The sequence below is a fragment of the Squalius cephalus genome (genome assembly GCF_949319135.1).
Source record: "Squalius cephalus genome assembly, chromosome: 22".
Lineage (NCBI taxonomy): Eukaryota > Metazoa > Chordata > Actinopteri > Cypriniformes > Leuciscidae > Squalius > Squalius cephalus.
In genome coordinates, this window is record NC_137143.1 from 14,721,306 (window position 1) to 14,743,308 (window position 22,003).

At 37.6% G+C, this 22,003-nt stretch overlaps 1 protein-coding gene across 4 annotated transcripts in view; it reads right to left on the bottom strand.

Annotated features, from left to right (window-relative positions):
• Positions 1-19,993, bottom strand: part of palm1a (paralemmin 1a) — a 56,091-nt gene extending 36,098 nt beyond the window's left edge. For 2 of the 4 annotated variants that reach the window (XM_079857668.1, XM_079857669.1), the window contains exon 1: positions 19,675-19,992. In XM_079857668.1, coding sequence (XP_079713794.1) covers positions 19,675-19,679 — 5 coding nt within the window. In that variant the 5' untranslated portion in view covers positions 19,680-19,992. Of the gene's footprint in view, positions 1-19,674 lie in introns of all 4 variants that reach the window. The other 2 variants (XM_079857667.1, XM_079857670.1) reach the window with 2 other exon arrangements.
• Positions 19,994-22,003: the final 2,010 nt, after the last annotated feature.

Here is a 22,003-nt window from a genome sequence, read left to right on the forward strand (position 1 = left end):
AGGTTCAGTCCAATTTGGTGAACTGGTTCATCTAGTTCACTAAAAAGAACCAGATCAAAGGAAAGATTTATTCGCGAACTGGAAATCACTATAGACTTATATTTAAGGAGCGTCCTGAGCCATAACTATGGAGCAGAATAACAGAGACGAGTTGGGCCGGATGATTAATCGAAATTAAACCGGAATCGCAATATGGCTTAGTGCAATGATCTAATCACAAAAGCTGTGATTTAATTTGATAAATATATGCACCAGAGTGAAGCACGGCGCTGTATTCTTACACATGAGTGGTCCATTATCTGATGTTTGCAGCATCTCAGAGTGGCTTGGTTTGCAGTAAATGCAAAAGTTTGGGTCGATTTAATGTGCATTTGGGAACAAGGCAACCATCTTCCCAAACTTGTAATGAGAAGCACTTAAAAGAAAACTTTTGGGGCTTTATATTATGGATATTGTTTTGTAGCCATATTAGCATATGCATTCACAAAATTTTGGCCAAATTGTGCAGCTCTACAAACCACAGCAAACCTGGATTTTTTTTATCACAACTAGTGTTTCTCCCCAAATCGTGCAGACCAAATTGAGAGTGAGATCTTTTGATTTGGACAAGTAAACAACTACCCAGAACTACCTGGCAACACTCCCAGAAAACCCTAGCAAATCAACAGCAAAATGCTAATAACCATTCAGAACACCTTAGCGACCACCAACACCCTGGTAACCACCAACAACACCTTAAAATTGTAACAAACCATTCACATTTTTTACATAAAATATAAAAACGTAGCAGTCTTCCCTTCTTTATCATGGAACAAATCTAAAATTGGTATAACATAAGTGTCATGGTTAGGTGTCTGTAATAAAGCGCACAATAAAGGTGAAACTCAAGAAGAAATTTAATATGATATTCTACATACCAAACAGGAGAAAATCTAGAAAAAAATACAACCAAATAACACATAGAACTTAAAAAATGCAGAACTAGAAATAGGAAGAAACTGAGGGCTTAAATAAACGGGCAAACAAAGGAGCTAATGAGATAATAAACAAGACACACCTGAACAGAATACTCAAATCAATCAGAAACCATGGAGACGAACAGGCAGGGAACAGATGAAGAGAGTTAACTAATTAACAAACTAGAAAGCTGACCTCGAAAACAGACATGAACAACAACAAAAAAACAGACCGAAGATGAAATCAAAACATGACAATAAGTGTGTGTGTGTGTGTGTGTTCTGCTTTACCTCTGCATTGATCAGAAATGATTACTCAGCAAATTTCACATCCAGACAGATTGATGATTCACTGAACAAAACACTGCAGTTCTCCAGCCACCTGATAACACACTCCAGCATTAAGCAAAACAACTAAACAGATCTATATTATGGACACAAATAATTAATGCAAGCAAACTATAGTTGTGTTGTTATGCAAAGTATTTGGTTTGAGATAATTGTACCAGACTGGCAGATGACAGAAGTGTTTTCAACATTTTAGTCAATTTTGACTAGATATTGCGTAAAATGCATGTTTTTGTTTGCTTTCAACTATTACATGTCATTTGCAACCAATACTGAAGAAAATAATTCCTGTCACTTGCAGCACAAATGAAGTGTAAAGGCAATGGCTAAACTGGGAATAGCATAATAGCATTACTCTTCCTATATATGGCAAAAATAGTGAGAGCAGTATGCTAGTATGCTATTCCAATGACTGTTTCCAAACAGGTTTCCCCAAACACTCCCCTTGACTAGCAATAAGATGGATAAACAATAAGTCCCTAAAGGCCTATTCACACCAACACAAATGTTTGATGCAAAAATTCGGTCTTATTTTCACATTTTCAGATTCTTTCTTTGTCACTTAGCAAAATAGTCTGATCATGAGTGTAACACAGTTGTAGTTTAATTAAGATGTTTATCGTGTCACATTTTCACACCAGACATTCATCTTGGAGTGAACAGCCCAACACTGGTTGAGCCAATATTTTGTCAGGGATTGTCAAACAAACAGGCTGAATTTGGAATATAAAAATACCACTGAACGACAATAATTGCTATGCTAATATGCTACTCCGAATTTCGCTAATGTTTACACATTTGAGTGGAATCAGTCTATAAATGATTTACAAATACAGATATAGATACCTATATTGGGTAAGAAGCAAGAAAAGTAGGTTAGTTAGCTTCACAAACAGAAGAAGAAAATGCTTCATAAAAAGAAACCGTTCCCTACATATTGAGCTCAGTGCAAGTCTGCCGCAGTGCTGGGTTCAGGCCAGGGTCAGTAGGTCAGTGTTGTCAGGCATAAAATGACATAATAATGTAATTCTCACAGAACCGTAAGGTTTCTTCTGTAAGAACTTTTCGCTCTTCTCTTTAAAAAAAAAAAAAAAATCTGTACAGCTGCAGATTCTGTGCAGTGGAGGCTCAGTCATCTGTAAAATGAGGGTCATGTGTCTTGTTAATTTTCCTCCCGTCACATGCTTATCTGCCACAACTAGCACAAACAACAGCAGGATCTCAGAGCAGGTCCGGTCAGCACGCCCCATTCGCCAGCTGATTAGATTTCCTTTACAAGCTTAACGCTTTAATAGCTGTCAACAGCGTGTCCAAGTTGTCTTGTAATGTTATGTAAGAGCCAGTAATGGGGAAGCTACTAAAGCTACTCAGTTAAGTTGCTCTTTTCAGTTAGTCACACTACAAACACCACAATACTTATCAATTTTAAAATATAACTTAATTTTAATTTAATAATATGTTTTTGCAATTACTTTTAAATAACTGGTGTGATTTTTAGTGCTTGTCAGTTCCCCTCAATAAGTGTAGACTATACTGTTCAAAAGTTTTGTGTTGTTTTTTTTTTTTTTTAAAGTCTCTTATGCTTAACAAGGCTGCATTTATTGAATCAAAAATACAGTAAAAAGAGTAATATTGTGACATATTACAATGTTCAGTCTATAGACGTGTAGTGTTTCTTTACAAAGTGACATCGGCAACTACTGGCCTGGGCTGCGTTTCCCAAAAGCATCGTGAGCCTACGGTGATCGTAGAGACAGTTGGTGGCAATTGTTCAACTATCAACGTTTTTAGTCGTTTTTAGTCATTTTTGCGGATCCGTGTGTGAACGGGGATCATTTTGACGTGTGAGCTGTATGTGAAAAAAGTGAAGGAAAAACATTTCCGTTGTTAGTGCATCGTTGACGTGTAAGTTTGGTTTTCCCTCTTTCCTGATTCCCTGTGGTTTAATTACTTGTTAATTTCTTGATTAATTACACCTGTCTGTGTCCCATTTAGTTCCTTGTTTGCTTATATTCTCCCTGTTTTGTTCCGTTCATTGTCTGGTATCGTCTTTGTATTATGTTTTATTCCTGCTAATCTTTTGCGTGTTTCCTTTTTGAATTTATTATTAAAGACTGTTTTTGTTCCTACTCCTGCATCTTACGATTTCTACAGCTACCAACCGTGACAGATTTGACTCAAGTAACATTTCTTATCAATGTTAAAAAAGTTGTGAAACCGTGATGCATTTTTTTCAGGAGTCTTCGATGAATGGAAAGTCATAGACATAATTATAGAACGTTATAGAAATAATAAATCTTTTGAAAAATTATAAATCTTACTTTTGATCAAGTTAATGTCTCCTTGCTGAATAAAAGTAATTTCTTTCAGTATTGTAGTAGTGTACAACAGTAGTGTAGTTCATCACTATGAACAGGTTGCATGTCAATGAAAACAACAATAGCACTCGTTATGTTTATTATTAAGGGAAAAGTGGCTATTTCGTTCTTCTGGTTTAAAAAGCAAAGTTGAACCAACATCACGAAAAGTGAGGTATATTGGATAATTCGAAGTGGTTATTGGCTGCCGTGGCTGGAGAGTACTCTTTTATGTCATCAGTTTCTCCGTATTATTCATGAGAACAGACTTATTTAATACAATCACTGCGCTAAATTATGCATGAGATCGCATGTCAAATGTGACAAGACCGGTTTGTTCACCTCTGCCTGTTCAGCTTGGCGTAATATATTTCCTCAGTACAGTACAGCACAAAAATGTTGTTTGCTTTTTTCCCAGGAAAGAACTAGAGTTTGACTACCAACACAGTAAATATGACTGTTACAATAATTAATTTGTAACAACATGCACATGAGGGCGGTTTCTGCATGGAACGCCACAATGAGTTTCACAACACTGGCAATCACAGTTCCTATCCGGACCTGAGCAAGAGTTTTTCAAGTTTACGGACATATTTCACATACTCTCCTGGTCCAAACATGAGCCAGCATTGTGTATGCGCACATATTTCATCATGTCTTCAAATGAAATATATATGTGCAAATAAGGACACTGATATAGTGGTCAGGGCCTGAAATTAACACCCGACCACACGCCAAATGCGGGTGAATTCTGCAATTGGCGGGTAACACTGTCAATCTACCTGCCACATTGGCAGGCAGCCAATGAGAATCGACCCTTCGCGGGGAGTTTGATTGACAAGCGATCTGGCCAATCATAATCCGCCGAATCCGCCTTTTTTTGTCCGACAAAGCAGTCAGGAGAGTTAACTTCAGACCCTGATAGTGGTACATCTAAACATGAACACAATGACATGGTGGATTATTCTGATCCACAGAAGACAATAATGTAGACCAGGGCAAAAAAGTTCCTATGCCTTAATTACCCCAACTCTGTTGTTTGTTTGTGTTTTTCTCCACTCATATTTTAATTAGAGGTCTAACGATTGAACGGTTTTGCCAATTAATTGACACCGATAGTCGATTGCTGGAACAATCAGTTATCAGAAAAAAATCCCTACCGCTTGTTTTTCTGGGTTGTGTCCTGGTGCGCTGTCATTACACAGTACGAGAGCGGCTTCTAGAGGCGAAATTAAAACTATCACTGACGCCTTGTGGAGTTTGTTTTGACACGTGAGGCTGAACAGAGCGGGACACTTCAGTTCAGATGTGGATTTAAAACAGAAAATGGTTAAAACAGTAGGAAAAAAAATGCAAGCAAGTTGTATAGCGAAGATGCATATATATAAAGCTAGTGGACAAGAGAAAGCAAACTGTATCGTCTTGCAGTTGACAGAAACATGTAAACAAATCAGAAACACATTCAATTTCAGCTCTTTTTTATCGTCACTAACACACTTTTTGCTGTTTTGATTAAATAATCAAGTGTTCTAACATAGAAGCGTATTAAGTGTGAGAGTATACAATATACATGCGTCTAAATTCAATGCTATGGCCTTTGTGTAGATATTTAAAAATGGCCATCTGTAAGAATTACTGTTTGGGTTCATATGAAATGGTAACACTTTACAATAAGATTCCACTTGCAACATTAACTAAGGTTAATAAAAGCACTAGTTGTATCTCTTAACATTAGTTAATGGACTGAACTAACATAACTAATGATCAAGGTATACTTTATTTTTTTATATTGAAAAAGTACAGTACATTTTCATGGTTCAGTACTGTTTTTCAATTTTTGTAATAAAGTTCAGCACTATTTAATGTGTTATGTTTGTTTTTATTCAGTATCCATTTAAAAAACTATCGGTTGATTAATCGGTCATCAACCAGCGTGGGCTAACCTACCTATCGTTATTGGTAAAATCCACCATCGGTAGACCTCTAATTTTAATTTTCATTTGCCTGAATAATGAGTGTGTTGCAGGTCTTTTTTATTGGTGGTTTCTCCCCTCTTCACACCCTCTACACTCCCACTTTTCCACAGCTTTACATGCCCAGTCTTTTTCAAAGCTGAGTTGTGAACGACCAGGCTACAACAGGGGTTTCATGACACTAGGAACAAGGAACAGGAACAGGTGCAAGACTAATTAGAAACTATGGTAACTAACAATAAACTATAACTCAGGCAGAACAGTGACACAAAACAAAACTAAACAGGACATGATTGTGACAGCAGCTTTGGGCAGAAGATGAAGGTTTTTCCAATTTGTTTGGACAGTCACTGAATAATTTACTCATTACTAAAAGTAAATAAAAATACTAGCTACTAAATTCATGATTTTTTTAAGTTTTTATGTTAAAAAATGATATGATATGTGAATGATGTGCATTCACATGATACTCCAGGCATATTAGTAGCCTGAAGCATGATTGCCTCACATCTTCAAGATCACAAGACTAGCCGCATAGTAGTTTTCCCTCTGTAACCCTGCTATCCAGGACAGAATAAATTAATCTTGGCTGACAGTTAATAGAGAATTTTTACATTTACATTGGCAAGTTGGATATGTGTGTTGCTGACTAGCATCTGCATTGAAGAAAAACATTAAGTAACAGGTTCTGATTGTACAAAATCATCCACAAGTCCACATCTATTTTATTCTCTTGGCCACAATAATATGATGTCTCTGATGGAACATGATAGGCCATAAAAGGAAATGAGTGTTTCCTCTGGTATTTTCTTAGATTAATTACATATTTCACAAATTAAGCTGCTTGTAACATGCACCGCTTGTTTGAAAACAGTCTAGGGAGAAGAAGGAATTCAAGGCATCTCTTTTACTCTAAAGGAATCACATCAGACATACTAGAGAACTAAAACAGATGTTTTTCCACTCAATAAAGCAGCACCTCATCTCATCACGGTCTGAATGCATTCTTCTAACAGTTTCAGAAGTCAGATCATTTCACGTCTCTCAGCTGAGTTCAGGGATGTTTTGAGGTCGTGTGGATGAGCAAATGTCCTCCTGCAGTGAAAAAAAGCATGAGACACAAAGAGCAGCTTTGAGACCCCATGACTGCGGGAGTGTCCCGCAAACAGAAACATTAAGAGAACTATTCATGTCAGACCTTGACCAAAGAACTAATTTGTGTTCTACTTAGAAAATAGATTAATGATTGAAAATAGATTACCTTCCAGTCTGTTCTCACCTCTAAATAAAAATTAAGGGCCCAATAAAACTGACTTTTTTATTACTTATTATTATTAACAATATTTTGTATTATTTTTTATCATTTCATTTTCAGGTTACTGATCAAGAAACCATATTGCTTTAAGTGTTATAATGTGCGTTTTTGTTTTGTTTTTTTCTATTTAGCTTTAATTTATTTTATTACTTCAACTTATTTTATTTCAGTTAATTGCCTAGGCAACATTTTTATCTATGTATCTATCTATCTATCTATCTATCTATCTATCTATCTAGGCTTTATTTCATTTAATGAAAACTATGACTCATATACTTTTGACTTTTTTGAGGCAAAACATTACAAGGTTAAAGATTAAAGTACAAAATCGAATAATAATGGAAATAACTAGCAAACATTATTGCATATTTTTATGTTTTCCTTTAAATAGGACAACTAAGTTCCGTGTCAATTTAATTAGGCCTATCTAAGTAACACAGTAATATCAAACAAAAACGTATTACACAAAAACCTCAGTTCACACCCAAATGTTAAATCAAATGAACAACAGTTCATGTCTTTAAGGCAGTCTACATCCCAGTAGCAGAACAGTCTAAAGAATCCACCTAATGAGCCATGCTCCTATAATGACCCTACAAAACAAATAACCATAACTCAGTAAAACACACTTAAATGTCAAGGCTAAGAATGTCAATGTCTAGAGATTATTGGTTTAACCTTTACTACTGCTGCTCATGGAGGAGAGGATAAGCACGAAGGCTTCCAGGCTGTCACGATCCCAGTCTTGTGGTCTCATGTTGTGTAAAGGACTTTTATGTTGAAGTGTATTTGCTGTTCCTATTGTTTCGGTTCACTTCCTGTGTTTAGTTCTTGTTTCCTTTGCTTTCTTTGTTTGCTGAGTTCGAAATCGCCCCCTAAACCCTCATTCACTATTCCCTTCATCAGTCCATTAATAGTCCACTTGAAGAGTGAATAAAAACGAGCGAGTTCATTTCCAACACTTGAGTAAGAGAGTAAGCAGTTTGGATGGGTATGGAATTTTATTTGAGTAATTTCCAGGTCTGGAAAAGTCTGTAAAAATGAAATTGGATTATGGAAAAATATGGGTGCCCAATTCTGTTCCTGGAAATCTATCTTCCTGCAAAGTTCAACTCCAACCCTGATCTAACACAACTGAAGCAGCTAATTAAGATCTTCAGGAGCACTTGATCATTACAGACAGTAGGGGTATAACAATAAATCTATCAAACATCTAACGATACAATGCATTGATGCCACACATAAAATATCAATATACGGTGCCTTTATTTTGACACTCACCACATCCTCACGTAACTTTTCTCAACTGAAATAGACGCCTGACAAGATTGACTGAACCCTAAACATGTTTTGTCACAAAAGTCGGTAGGCAATGCAAGTTCATGTTGTACAGCAGAAACCGACAAGCACCCTTGTTGTTTGTGGACACAATCAGCTTTAGCGACTCAGCAAGGCTGTTAAGTCACTTAGAAATGACGCGCTAGCTGAGAGGGGTTTCGTCAAAGCTGATCGAGTATGGATCATTTCAACGAACTTGATTATATCTTCTTCGGGGCGTAAAAGGAAAATAAAAGCTGAAACTTTTCCACGGAAACTTGCTAAAGCAGCACGTTAGTGGTATTCCGTCTAATCACAACAACAAAGTTTGTCAGGCATCTATGTCAGCTGAGGAGATCAACGTTACAAAGATTAACCGAGTGTTTTATTATGTATCATAGCAATTACTTGGTCTTGTTTAACTCTGAAACATGAAATGTGGAGTTATCTGTGAAATGTGGAGTTAAAAACTTTTATATATAAAAAAACATACTTTTACCTGTAATTTTTGAAAAACATGATTTATGAAAATGAACAAGACCGGAGTTATCTGTTTTTGCAAATTAACTCTTCTGTTGTAAATGTCCCAATTGGGAGAGGGTGTGCAATTTTCAAAGAGTTTAATTAAACGTTCATGTTATCTATTTTGGTTGCATTTGTGAGTTAGGCTAATAAACGTAACTGGTTGTGTAAACTTGGCACATACTATCTAAATATCAATAAATCAATCGATATAGCCCTGAATCGAATCGTAATTGCATCGCAGAATTTTTTGAGGTATCGGCAAATATCATATTGCTGGCTGAGAGAATCGATATCGTATCATATCGTGATGAACTGTCCGGATTACACCCCTAACAGACAGGTGTGTTGGATCAGGGTTGGATCTGAACTCTGCTGGTAGGCAGATCCAGGATGGGCACCCCTGTTGTAAGTAATATGTCACGTAATGTTACATTTACCCCAGAGAAGCCATTTAATGACTCTCTAGAGAAGAGCATTTTGAACATAGTTTGTGCTTGCTGTTTAATAATCATTTGAAACTTAACAAACTGGCAGCTCCAGTAGTAATGAAAAGATTTATCTTGAACTCTGTCATGGAAACTAGCATGTATAAACCTTAATTAAATAATTTAATCAATTAAAAAGGATTATACCTGAATAATATTACACTGTACTCACATAGATAAGTAGGATGACCAGGATGGATGAATTAGCTGCGGGCGACATCTTTATGCGATAATTTATTTGACACGCAACTCTCACAGTCGTTTTATAGCCTGTTGAGTGTATATCGGCTGAACACTTGTTATTGCGGTGCATTGTGGGATTGAATGAGTGCACTCAATAACGTCCATGTTGGTTTCGGACACCACTACAAATGGCTGTCCCCTCAAATAGTGCCCTATTTAAGGATATTTAAGCCCTTGTTTGTCACCATAGCTACCCTTATTTATTTCCATGGCTACTCGTCACCTTCACCTGTCCCTTGTACACCTCTTTATCTTGTGTATTTTAACCCCAGTGTTTTCCCATGTTCTTTGTCAGGTCTTGTCCTTCCATGGCTGATTCCTGAGTTCTCTGTTGTACTGTTCCTTGTATTTTGTTTTTGTTAATAAAGGTAATTGCTGCATTTAGATCCTTCTCTCCTGCATTTTTAAAGTTCACCAACACACATGCTGTCACGTAACGTGGCATCAAAGCTCACGAAGATGATGAATACACAGAATAATCTTTAATAAGAAACACGCAGGAGATACTCATTATTAATTCCTCTATTATTTCAACAGCATTGACAAACGCATAAATGGATGAGAATGGACAGAGAACAAGGGAGGACACAGGTTTTAAATAATCAGGAGAACTAATGACATAATTGACAGAACAGGTGAATGAAATCAATAATTAGACAAACTAGGAAAAACACGAAACATAGGATCCCTGACAGTATGCCCCCCTCTGGAAAGGTCCGTCCTGCCGTATCCGGTCCAACTGAGGGAGGGAAGGTGGGGGCTCAGGAGGAGAGTCCAAGTCCAAAGAATAAGTCCATGGGGGAGTGGAGGGTGGGAGGAGCCAGGGGGAAGCCAGGAGCAAGACGAGCTGGATGTTGAGCCAGAGGTCAGTCAGAACGAGTTCCTAGGGAGGAGTCAAAGCGGGAGGAGCCATGATGGAGACGACCTGATGGAACGCACCCTTGCATATGACCGACGAGGTACTGGAGGTGTACCCGCAGCGATGAGCGTTCAAGGTATAGCCGTGGAACGAGAGGACAGAGGCGAAGCCGGTGGGACTGAGGACGAAGGCGGAGCCAGGGGAAGGGTGGCGCCAGACGGAGCCGAAGTTGCAGGCAGGACAATTTCCAACCAAGGCGGAGCCGGAGAAGCCATATTGCCGATGATTTCCGGTGGGAGGGAGGCAGGAGCCAGGGTGGAGCCGATGTGTTGACAGGCTGAGGGGGAGTGATGGGCACAGAGGCTTGAAGCAGAGTCAGGGGATCCTCTGTACTGGATGGAGCTGGTGGCCTGAAGACACTGGGAAGGTCTTCACAGCATGTTCTTCATATATATATACACACACATGTATGTATGTGTGTGTGTGTGTGTGTGTGTGTGTGTGTGTGTGTGTGTGTATATATATATATGTTCTTCATATATGAAGAACATGCTGTGAAGACCTGCCCATATATATATATATTAGGGCTGTCAAAAGATTAATCGCATCCAAAATAAAAGTTTGTTTTTAATAATATATGTGTGTGTACTGTGTATAATTAAATTTGTATATATAAATACACACACATGCATGTATATATTTAAGAAAAATGTGTTATTTATATATAAAAAAATATATATTTATATATAATATAAACTATATAAATATATATACAGTATATGTATGCAAATATTTCTTAAATATATACATGCATGTGTGTGTATTTATATATACAAAATAATTATACACAGTACACACACATATATTATGTAAACACAAACTTTTATTTTGGATGCGATTAATCGCGATTAATCTTTTGACAGCCCTAATATATATATATACATATATACGTGTGTGTGTGTGTGTGTGTGTGTGTGTGTGTGTGTGTGTGTGTGTGTGTGTGTGTGTGTGAGATAAATATATATATATAACCTTTTAGAGGTTTCCATCATGGGATCAGTTTTAATTAATACATTTAGTTTTAATTAACATTTTATGAATTAAACTGCTTGTAAACATACTTTATGGCAGGATTTTTTTTTTAATAACCTGTAAAATATGAAGGCATTATGCAACTATTTAAGACATTTCTCCTTTACTTAGAAACTTTTTGGCATAAAGCATTCTTTATAGAACCCTTGGGTTCTACTAACCCCATTAAACCCTTTTTTTGTTAAGAGTGTACAAATAGTTTGAGAGCATTCAGTGTATTTCCACACTGTCTAAAGATTCCCAAAGTGAATTCAGCCAAGGAAATAACATGCTAAGCCTGAAGCCCCTATAGACTGACTCTGATTTATAGTGTAAATTTAACCCATGTGCAGGGCTGTTCGTGCCTTTGGGCTCAAAACTAGTGACAGAGGCGTCCAGCAGCCTCACAGACAGAAGCGTCACAGCAGAGCAATCATGTCTGGTTAAAGGGTCACAGATACAGCTGAGCAGCAGGAGATGCAAGGCCAGATTCTGCTGATGCTACTCTTTGAGAACACTATGAACAGTGAATGTGTCTGTTTGTATTGCATGGGAATGTTCACCCAAAAATGAAAAGTCTGTCATCATTTACAACCCACCCTCATGTCATTCCAAACATGTATGATTTTTAGTGCTGTCTCCAACTGAAGATCAAGTCAATAGGGTTCAAAGAATACTGGAACCTACTGATTCTGAGACATTTTTTAAATATAGCCTATATTTTTTTGTGCTCCACAGAAGTTTGGAACAATATGGTTGAGTAAATTATTCCTTTAACTAAGGCTTAAATGTAATGAACATGCTATCTAATATGCCAGTTTAACAACACACACACACACACACACAAACTTTCACAAAAAAAAAAATCCAATATGCTTTGAACATAGATATCATAGATTGAACAAAATATCATTGAGACCTAACTAGAAACCATCCAGAACACATAAGCAACGACCTATGGCAACGACCTATAGCAACTGCATAGCAACTGCATAGAAACTGCATAGAAACTGCATAGAAACTGCATAGAAACTGCATAGCAACGCTTTGGCAACCAGCCATGATTAGGAGTTACAGTATATATCAAAACGGAGGCACGATTGAAATAATCTAAATGTTTTTTTAACTAATTTTAACCATGATTTAACTAAACCCTTGTGATTTAAAACAAAGGAACAAACTAGTACAAAGGCACTTGATATACTCTTAATTGCATGTTAAAAAGTCAGAATTGTGAGATTAAAAAGTTGCAATTCCCTTTTTTTTACTTTTTATTCAGTGGCGGAAACAAGCTTCCATAGGGCTTAATTTATATTGTGACCACAAATTAAGAATTTGTTAAGAAGAACAATGTGGCCATGAATTAAAAATTTGTTCCCATGAATTATTATTTCCCTCATTTTAGTTCAATCGTGACCATGTTATACAATTTTTTTCCTTTGTTTTAGTAAAATTGTGGACACAAAATTGGTTCCTAATTTTAATTTAGTCAAATCAAAACAAATTAACGAATTGGTAAAACATGGCCACAATTTAACTAATTGAGGGAACCTAGTACAAGTTTATCACTGAAAACTGTATCGTACTTTGTCTACTATTTAAACAGCATTATGGTAAAAATGGAACCAAATGGCAACAGCTTTCTTACCAGTATGCGATGGCATTTTGCAGGGGGTTGGGCAGAACTGACGGAACTGCAGTTTCTTTCAGTTTTCTCCCTTCCGTTTGGCCTATAACACTGCTCATGGTCATCCAATTTGAAATTTTAACTAAACACACAGTGGTTTTTCAGATTTTCCGTAGCAGTGTTCTCTCCATATTTGCGATTCTTTGCAACCTTTAGCCACTGCCTACAATGCCCTGGATCCTTAATTCAATGCCCGAAAATAGCTCACTCTTGCTAAACCTTTACTCTTTGAATTCTTGCACTAGGGAACAAGTTGACACCATTATGACTAAAAGTTTACTAGTATTTCATACTTAAGATAGGCGATATTTGACTCTGGTCAAGTGTATCCATAGCAGACTGGTGGGAGTGTCTTTGGACAGCATTTTTTCTTTGCTTCAGTTCTTCTAGTCAGGTAGCAACAATGTCAAAAATGTTTTCATCTTTCAACAGCATAGGCAGCCAATTTGAATTGAAAGCCCATTTTGCCAGCAGTTAAGTACCCCTTTAACTAAAACAAAGGAGCAAGTTAGTACCACGTAGCCATGATTGAACAAATTAGTACAACCTGGCCAGTGGCCACAAATTAATTAGACATTGGAACCAGTGGCGTAGCACAAATCCATGCCCAACACTCAACCCCCTGCTCGAACCACAAGTCCACAATATCTTCTTTTTTTTTTTTCAAGTCATGTGCAGGATTCTGTATAACGTCTTTAGAAAGTGTTAGAAAAAAAGTGTACAAAATAATCCTGCAATCCTGGAAAGTAAATTATGTAATGATTCTGTAGTTGCATGCACTTTCAGCCTGATATCCATATCCAAAGTTGCAGTACTGAAATCCACACTATTCTGTCCACAAAAGCGCTATATAAATGAAGATGACATCCCTATGGATTTATTCATGAACTGCTCAATGAATTGAATTGAAAGAATGCTGTCTATTTTATATGACCTCGCCCCATTTTGTCAGTAAAGGGTGTTGGCCATGACATATAAATTAGATAACAGAGAGCTCCTCTCACACTGATAATGAATAACAGAGTGAAGAGAATAACAAAATGGACAGGAACTGAAGGGCAGAGGATACATTAGTTTTAAATCATGGTGGGAAGGGTTTCCCATTTGCTTTTTTAAAGGGGTCCTATTATGCCCTTTTACGAAGTCTCAATTTCGTTTTTGGGGTGTACTTGTAACATCTGCATCTGCCATCCATTCCTCCAATGGCCAGAGGGAGCCATCTCCTGAATACTGAAGTTTTCCTCCCGCATCACTTCTTATTCCTATCTGTTATAAGCCATGTTGTTTGTACATCATGTTGTGAAGTATTGCCAGCTTACCCTGTCTCTTTCGAATGTTTACTCTACCTGGTTTGTTTGTTTCTATGCCTGTTCATGACCACCCCACGACACTGATGCATGCGAGCGTGCGAAACTCGACAGCATAATTGGCTGCTGAGCGATTTCCTTGACGAAACTGTAGCAACTGCAACGAAACATCTTTCACTCCCGCGGGATATTCAAAGACTTCTCATATTTGCGTGGAGAAATAATCAAACAAGGTTCTCAATTGGTCGTTATGATCCCAAACAGCAGATGCCCAATCGAAGGCTTTGCCAGTCAACAGTGACATCATGAATGAGCACTTGATCAAATCTCTGAAAAAAGCTTCTGGCTGGTTCTCAAATTAGACGCAAAAACCCTCTGCATCTTTCAGCTGTGCCATCAAACTTGTCAGGTAAAGAGACTCTTACCGTATCAGGCCTGGTCGGTGGGAGAGATTGAATGTAACGTGTAAGATGTTTGTTTGCAGCCCATAGGGATGAAAGTTGGCCTTGGAAACAGTAGTGGCAGTCCTGATAGCAAACTAGCCCAAATCCGTAATCCAAGAGTCGTGGTCATAAACAGGCATAGAAACATAAACAAACAGGGTAGAGTAAACACTCAAAAGAGACAGGGTAAGCTGGCAATACTTCACAACATGATGTACAAACAACATGGTTTATAACAGATAGGAACAGGAAGTGATGCGGAAGGAAAACAGCAGTATTCAGGAGATGGCTCCCTCTGGTGGTTGGAGCAATAGATGGCAGATGTAGATGTTACAGTATTAGAATATGTTTTCATGCTTGATTGTTCAAAAAATGCATTTTTTTTTTAAACATATTTTACATTATTACAGCAACTTTCACCCAAGTCTGGTTTGAACATGCTGATTTCGATGAAGCCCCTCCTTCCGAAATACAAAATGTGCTGTGATTGGTTAGCTGGCCCAGTGTGTAGTGATTGCCACCACTTAGCGCGTGTTTTGAAAATGTACCCCTCCAAAACTGCGAGTTCTTCTCTAGTGTAAATATTTAGGATGGCGGCGATTTCAAACCAATTCAAGCCCGATTCAGACTCTGAAAATGTTAACAAACAAGAAGATCGTCCAGAACGGATTTCATGCACAGATTTTGCAAGCACGGATTTTCCAGGACGTTTCAGAGTGGTATGTTTTTTGTAATTTCCTTATACATTTTAGATACGATGTTATCCACCATTTAATCATGATATTTGTCTGAAAACTATGGTAATACAAACAGTAATCTATCACAAACCCATGGTTAACTTTCCTAAGGAGCGGAGAACGTCTTACAAAAACGAGAGCTTACAAAAGCAACAGAAAACAAGCTGTTCTCCATAAAATGTGCAGCACAGAGATAAACGTTGCGGTTAAAATGTTCAGGAACAGTGATTTCACCAATCTAAGTTTGTCAGCCTTAGTAAGGTCAAACAAATGAGTTTTGGAAACGTTGTGGAAAAAACAGTGTCTCTTTGACATAACGACAACACTGTCTTATCTAACTCAACTCAACCAGGCCTCTACCCTTTTTTGCATATTCCATGGGTGGAGATTATTTAAATGAGTAACATTATGGGCCCTATTTTAATGATCTAAGCGCATCGTCTAAAGCACAAGTGCACTTAGGGCATGTCCGAATCCACTTTTGCTAGTTTAAATCATCTAAAAGGGTTGTCCCTATTCTCTTAATGAGTAATGGGTGTGTTTTGGGCGTAACGTGCAATAAACCAATCGGAGTCTCATCTCCCGTTCCCTTTAAAAGCCAGTTGTGCTCCCACCAGGGCGGATTCACTATTTACATGGCGGAATTTGCAAGCGGAAAAACTGAATGCTTCTCTAGCGAGGAAACGGATCTGCTCGTGCGCGAGGTTAAAGCGCGCAAGCAGACCATCTACGGTACAAAGTGTATGCACGTTGTGGACCCGCCTATAGGCGCACATTACTAACATGCTCTTTAAATAACAAAACAAATATTGCGCCATTGACTTTAAACCATGTTTCAGTTGGTCAATGAAAATGTTAACAAACAAACTGTCTATTTCAGTTGCCTCAAAATAGCAACGCGCCAACAATGCGCCTGAACACACCTCGTTTTCAGACCAACATGCCCATGGGAGCACAAATGGGTGCAAATGCTTCTGCTATTTAAACAACGTGGTCCAGGATGTGGAAATGATAACTGCGTCGGGCTGAAACTAGCAAAAAACACTTGAAAACTGTATTGCGCCAGGTGTATGATAGGGCCCTATGACTTCATAAAGCCTGGAAAAATCGCGTTGTAGTCCAAACGAGCTAGGCCCTAGTTGTTGTAGTGCTAGAAAAGGGGATTCTGTTAAATAAAAGATCTCCCTTTTGAGTGGACTGAGCTTTGTAACCTTGCAGATCTTTTTTTATGCTCAAGCAGCAGCATTACACACTAACTAAAGTTGAAAAACTGGAAAAGCATAATAGGACCCTAATTCGCTTTAGTTCTCACTCAGTTTTCATCCTTCTTTGAGGAACCCTGACCAAGCAGTTTCAGGCCTGTTCATTAGGGCTCAGCTCAGACACAGTGTCTGATGAATCCTTTGAAGCTTCCCAGCATTCCTCAGCACATGTGGCAGAAATCAGCACTTCATAAGCAAGAGGAAAGGATGACAGTGGAGAAATGGTACGCATGCTGAGTTCCAAAGCAACATCAACAGGAACTGATGCGCCCATCAACCTTCTCATTGAAGCCTGAGATTAACAATGCTCCATCTTGACTATACACTTCAGTGAAAAGGAAAACGAGCAGCTTTATCATACTCATATTTCATCACAACTGCACCGATCATAAAAAGGCAATGTGCAGTACCAAAAATACACAATAGGATTATACATACATTTACCGCCACATTTTTTTCAGCTAAAAGCAGGTCTTATTGTATTTCAAGGAAGATATTTTCATTGTGCCAATAAAACAGCGCCTAATTTCATCCTCTCCTGAACGGAGTGGTCATTTATGGGGTTTCAGACTGACTCCTGCGAGTCACTAATGGAGAGGCATGTGTCATCCGATATGGGTAGGGCCTTTCATTCAGATTCCAGGAGCAACTGTCAGCCCACCCCTCATCTCTCTCCCTCTGGTGTAGTACATTAGAGTAATTAAGTCTGCCGGCAGTTGTCTCTGCTCTTCTAGCTAAAGCCCCGGTCATGATGTATCCTCTCAGTTTCACTCACAGAGGGAAACAGGATTCTCAGTGCATGGATTATTAGGTTGTTTCACATCAATGCAGCTCACTGCATTCTTTCAGAAATCAGTCAGACAGAAATCTTTTGTGTATCGTTTATGTACCAATAAATCTTTTCATTTGACATGCTTGAAGTCAGCATGAAATGGAATCTATTTTCTAAATGCATCTTAATGATCTCATTAAGGATCATTTATCCATGTTTAATTTATAACATATTTTAACTTTGTAATTTTTAATCAAAATATCACAACTCATAAAATCTTTTTTTCAAATTTTCAGTCATTTAGTCCGCTTAAGCCCCGCCCCTTTCTTACAATCAACTGCAAGCTTGCAGTCAGATCTGCCTCCATTCAATCAACAACCGATTGATAGATAGATAGATATTATTATTATTTTTTACGATATGGAAGAAATTATCTGTTGCCATTACATCACAACTATCATTTGTCTTTCTCAATGTGATGCATTACTCAACTTGCAAAGTTCGATTTAATGTACAATTTCCTGAAATGTTGCAATAAACAAGATTTGTATTGCTCGAAGAAAATATCAGCACAGCATTTAAGTTAAAGTTCAGAGTAAGCAACAGAGAAACGCAGCAGAGAAAAAAAGACCCATCACAATTCAATATGCAAATGAATGCAAAAAAGACCAATTTAGAAGGCAAATTATTAGCAATAACCTAATCACTTTTTAGTTTTAATTGATCCTTGCAAGCACTGTGAAATATAGTCTACATTTTGAATTAAAGTGGAGTTGTGTGATTTTGTAAAGACTTTTATTAAAAGAGCATCTGTATTATTCTCTTACTACAATATCAACCTTATTTTGCACTGCAGAAGAAAGCTATTTCCGATTCATTAGCCGCTATTTGTAAATAACTACAAGAAAGAGTGCAGTAAATGGTCAAACTATTTGTGCGGGGGAAAAAACTGTTTATGATTATCATTATTAGAATAAATTAAAATAACATGACAACAAATAGGCTACCAGATTGCTCAATATCATGCATCATGTACAAAACCCTCTAACCTCTAAGTGGGGTTTCTTTCACTAGTGTGCATGGAGCAAGAAATATAAAGTCTGGATTGTAGTGATGCATTGAGCAAAGAGCTCTTTAAATCCATTCTTTTAATATACAGCGTTCCACACTTCCAGTGCCTTGATTCTTTAGGGTGCGTTCACACTCGGAATGTAAGTTTCGAGTAAAACTAACTCTGGTTTGATTGTTTTGTTAATGCGGTTCATTTGAATAAGTGTGAACGCTGCCATCCGAACTCTGGTAAGCACCAAACAAGCGGACCGAGACCGCTGAAAAGAAGTTAACCGAACCCAAAGCATACTGTTTGGGCTTATTTTCAAACTATTTCCGTTGGCTGAGATGAAATATTAAAAGAAATTAGCCGGTTTATCTATTTAGTAGCCTATTGATTACTTTATAGGACGGCAAATCGTTCTGTAGCACTGAATAAGCATGGCAGCTTAGAAGCCTCGTGCCTATGACCGAATCACAGTAGTGATTAAATACAGTAGCCTACGCGATACTGTAAACAAACATTCAAGTAAGATGAATAGCAAGTACCTCAAAGATTAAAAAAGAGACATGCTGCTTCTAAATTAGCCATGAAAACAACTGCACTGGGTGTCAATTTCATGAAGGAGAAACCTATTTGCTATTTCTGTCAGCACGGGGGATATAGAGCGCATGTGTGCTGGATGCTGCTCACCCCTGGATGTCATACCGTTATCCGCTGTACCGATACACATTACACACCACAGCAAAAATATAAAATATAGCTCCAAACCATCATCGTTTTAAACATTAACATTTGGAACATTAAAAATGCAGCCTTATTTCAAATATACCGTTTAATTTTGCCATAGGAACAACAAGAAGAGCAGAGCTTGAGATGTTTTGCAGGTGTGGCTCCGTTCACTCATTAAAAGGGCCAGCGGCACACTGGCCTGCCCACTAAATGAAGAATAGTTGCTATACTCACTGCATATTGTCCCAGTGCTGTTTCCCCTCAAATTTCAGGTTTATTCTCCCGTTTGTTTGTTTTTATCAGATGCACAGCACCATCAGTGTCAGCCTTGTGTCTTCTTCCCTGTGTGTGAGCAGTGAGACCGGGAGCTGCTGCTGCTGGCGTCCCTCCCCTGAATCTGCCCCTCTCTGCCTTATGATCAGTCCACCGCGAAACTGAAAAAAAAAAAAAAAACACTTCACGTCCGTGTCAACGAGCTCTAAAGCTGATCACTGTGGTAATATCTCTTTATGAACTCTCCGAGAGAGTCCGGTTTCTCAGAGATCTGAGTTTTGTATGCTATAGATGTTTTATTTTAAAATGATATTTCGCCCAGTATGGTAATTAATTTGGGATTTGTCGCCCTCTCATGGACGTAGAAGGTACTATGAGTCTGTGTAAATATGTGAAGAGTTTAGATGCAAAAAGCCTCTAAGTGCCATCTGAAATTTTCTTCTAGAATGATCATTTTTATAAAGCTTGTATATTTAAGTTAAGTAATTTCACTTAAATGACCATTAATAGGTAATTTGCATTGTCATTTAAGTCAAATTATTGAACTTAAATATACAAGCTTGATAAAAATGATCATTCTGGAAGAAAATTTCATTTCTTTGAGAAATTGAACTCTTCATGTGTTGACATCACGTTGCAAATACTTCTATTTGTATATTTTTAAATTATTTAGTCTGTTGATTGAACTCTCAACTTGGCATTTAAAAATGTATTCATTATAGAATTATATTAAATATCTGTTCTGAATTTGTCATTTATTTAAATAATTTATTTAGACACAGCTGCTAGATTTTCTAAATAGACAAAACATGATTCATTTTCCTGTAATGTAACCTCTTAACCTCTTCATTGTTCATTCAAAAAGTAAATTACACTAACATAATCGAATGTGCACTTCTACTACAAAATGATTGGAAAAGAAGATACAGCCTGATTCCCCATGCCATATTGACTTTTCAACCCTTTCTTAATTAAAGGGTTGAAAAGTTAAAATGGCATTGGAAATCATTATCTTCTTGTTGTGTAAGTTGTGCAAGTTGTGTAAGTGCATCTACAGAACTTCTCATAATTATTAATCTATTAATCCCATGCCCAGAAAAGCACAAATAAATATGGGGAATATTTCTAAATATGTATATGTAATAATACAGGCTATTATATATAGGCTAATATATAAAATATATATGAATACCCTACCTTTTAAGGCATTTCATCTTATTTAAAAAAATTCTTCAATTAAATAGAAATAAATATATATTTAATCTTTTCTTTTTTTTTAAATCATCAAATCATTTGTATGGTTATTTTTGATTTTCTAAAATTATTTTATGCATGTTATTGTGTGCACAGAGGAGAATTGGACATGAGTTGTTATGTTATTTTCATATTATATATGCCATTATGACAAATGGTGTGCATCTTTCAGCTGACACTGCAGCTGGGTTGTGTGTTTGGCAGGCAGCCTGTAGATGGAGTACATGACAAACTCTTGGTGTACATATACATAGAAATATTACCATGACCATAGGAATCTGAATTCATTTTGAAATGGGTGATAAATCATTGAAGATGTATAAATCAATGAAATATATAAGTTGAGCACGATTCTATCCTCCTCACTAACAGAGAAAGCAGAACATCTTTCATCTGTCTGACCTCCACAACAAGATCACACCTTCAAGCCTTCATAAAAGAGCCAACACTGTCAGAAATATTCACATTCTAGTCGAATGCATAGGTATAGGTACACTGAATTTCTTATGTTAACAGCATTTATATAACATAACAGTGACTTATTGAGCATGTTTAACGCCGTGGATCTTCATTTTTGAAGGATTTCAGCCCACACTGCTCCACCCTGATGCTCCTCACGCAGACTCTTCTTCAACCACACGGATCTGCCTCACTGGCCTGCCAGTTGCCGTGGTAACTTGACATGTCTCCATTTGCTCTGATCAATGGAAATGTTGCTGTCGCAGGGGATTGGAGCGCTGCCAGCTCTCTCGGAGTGCGAGTCCCTCTCTCTCTCTCTCTCTCTCTCTCTCTCTCTCTCCCTCTCTCTCTCTCTCTCTCCCTCTCTCTCTCTCTCTCTCTCTCTCTCTCTCTCTCTCTCTCTCTCCGAGAGAACGAAGACACAAAGGAAGAAATGGTGGCAGGGGAAGCAGTGGGGTGGTGGAGGTGGGTGTGAAATGCCATCTGGGTGGTTTCTTGACCTCTGTTGTCAGGGTTAAATGATCACGCATGAGGAAAATCGTTTTCATTTGAGTGCACTGATTCTGTAATAACAAAA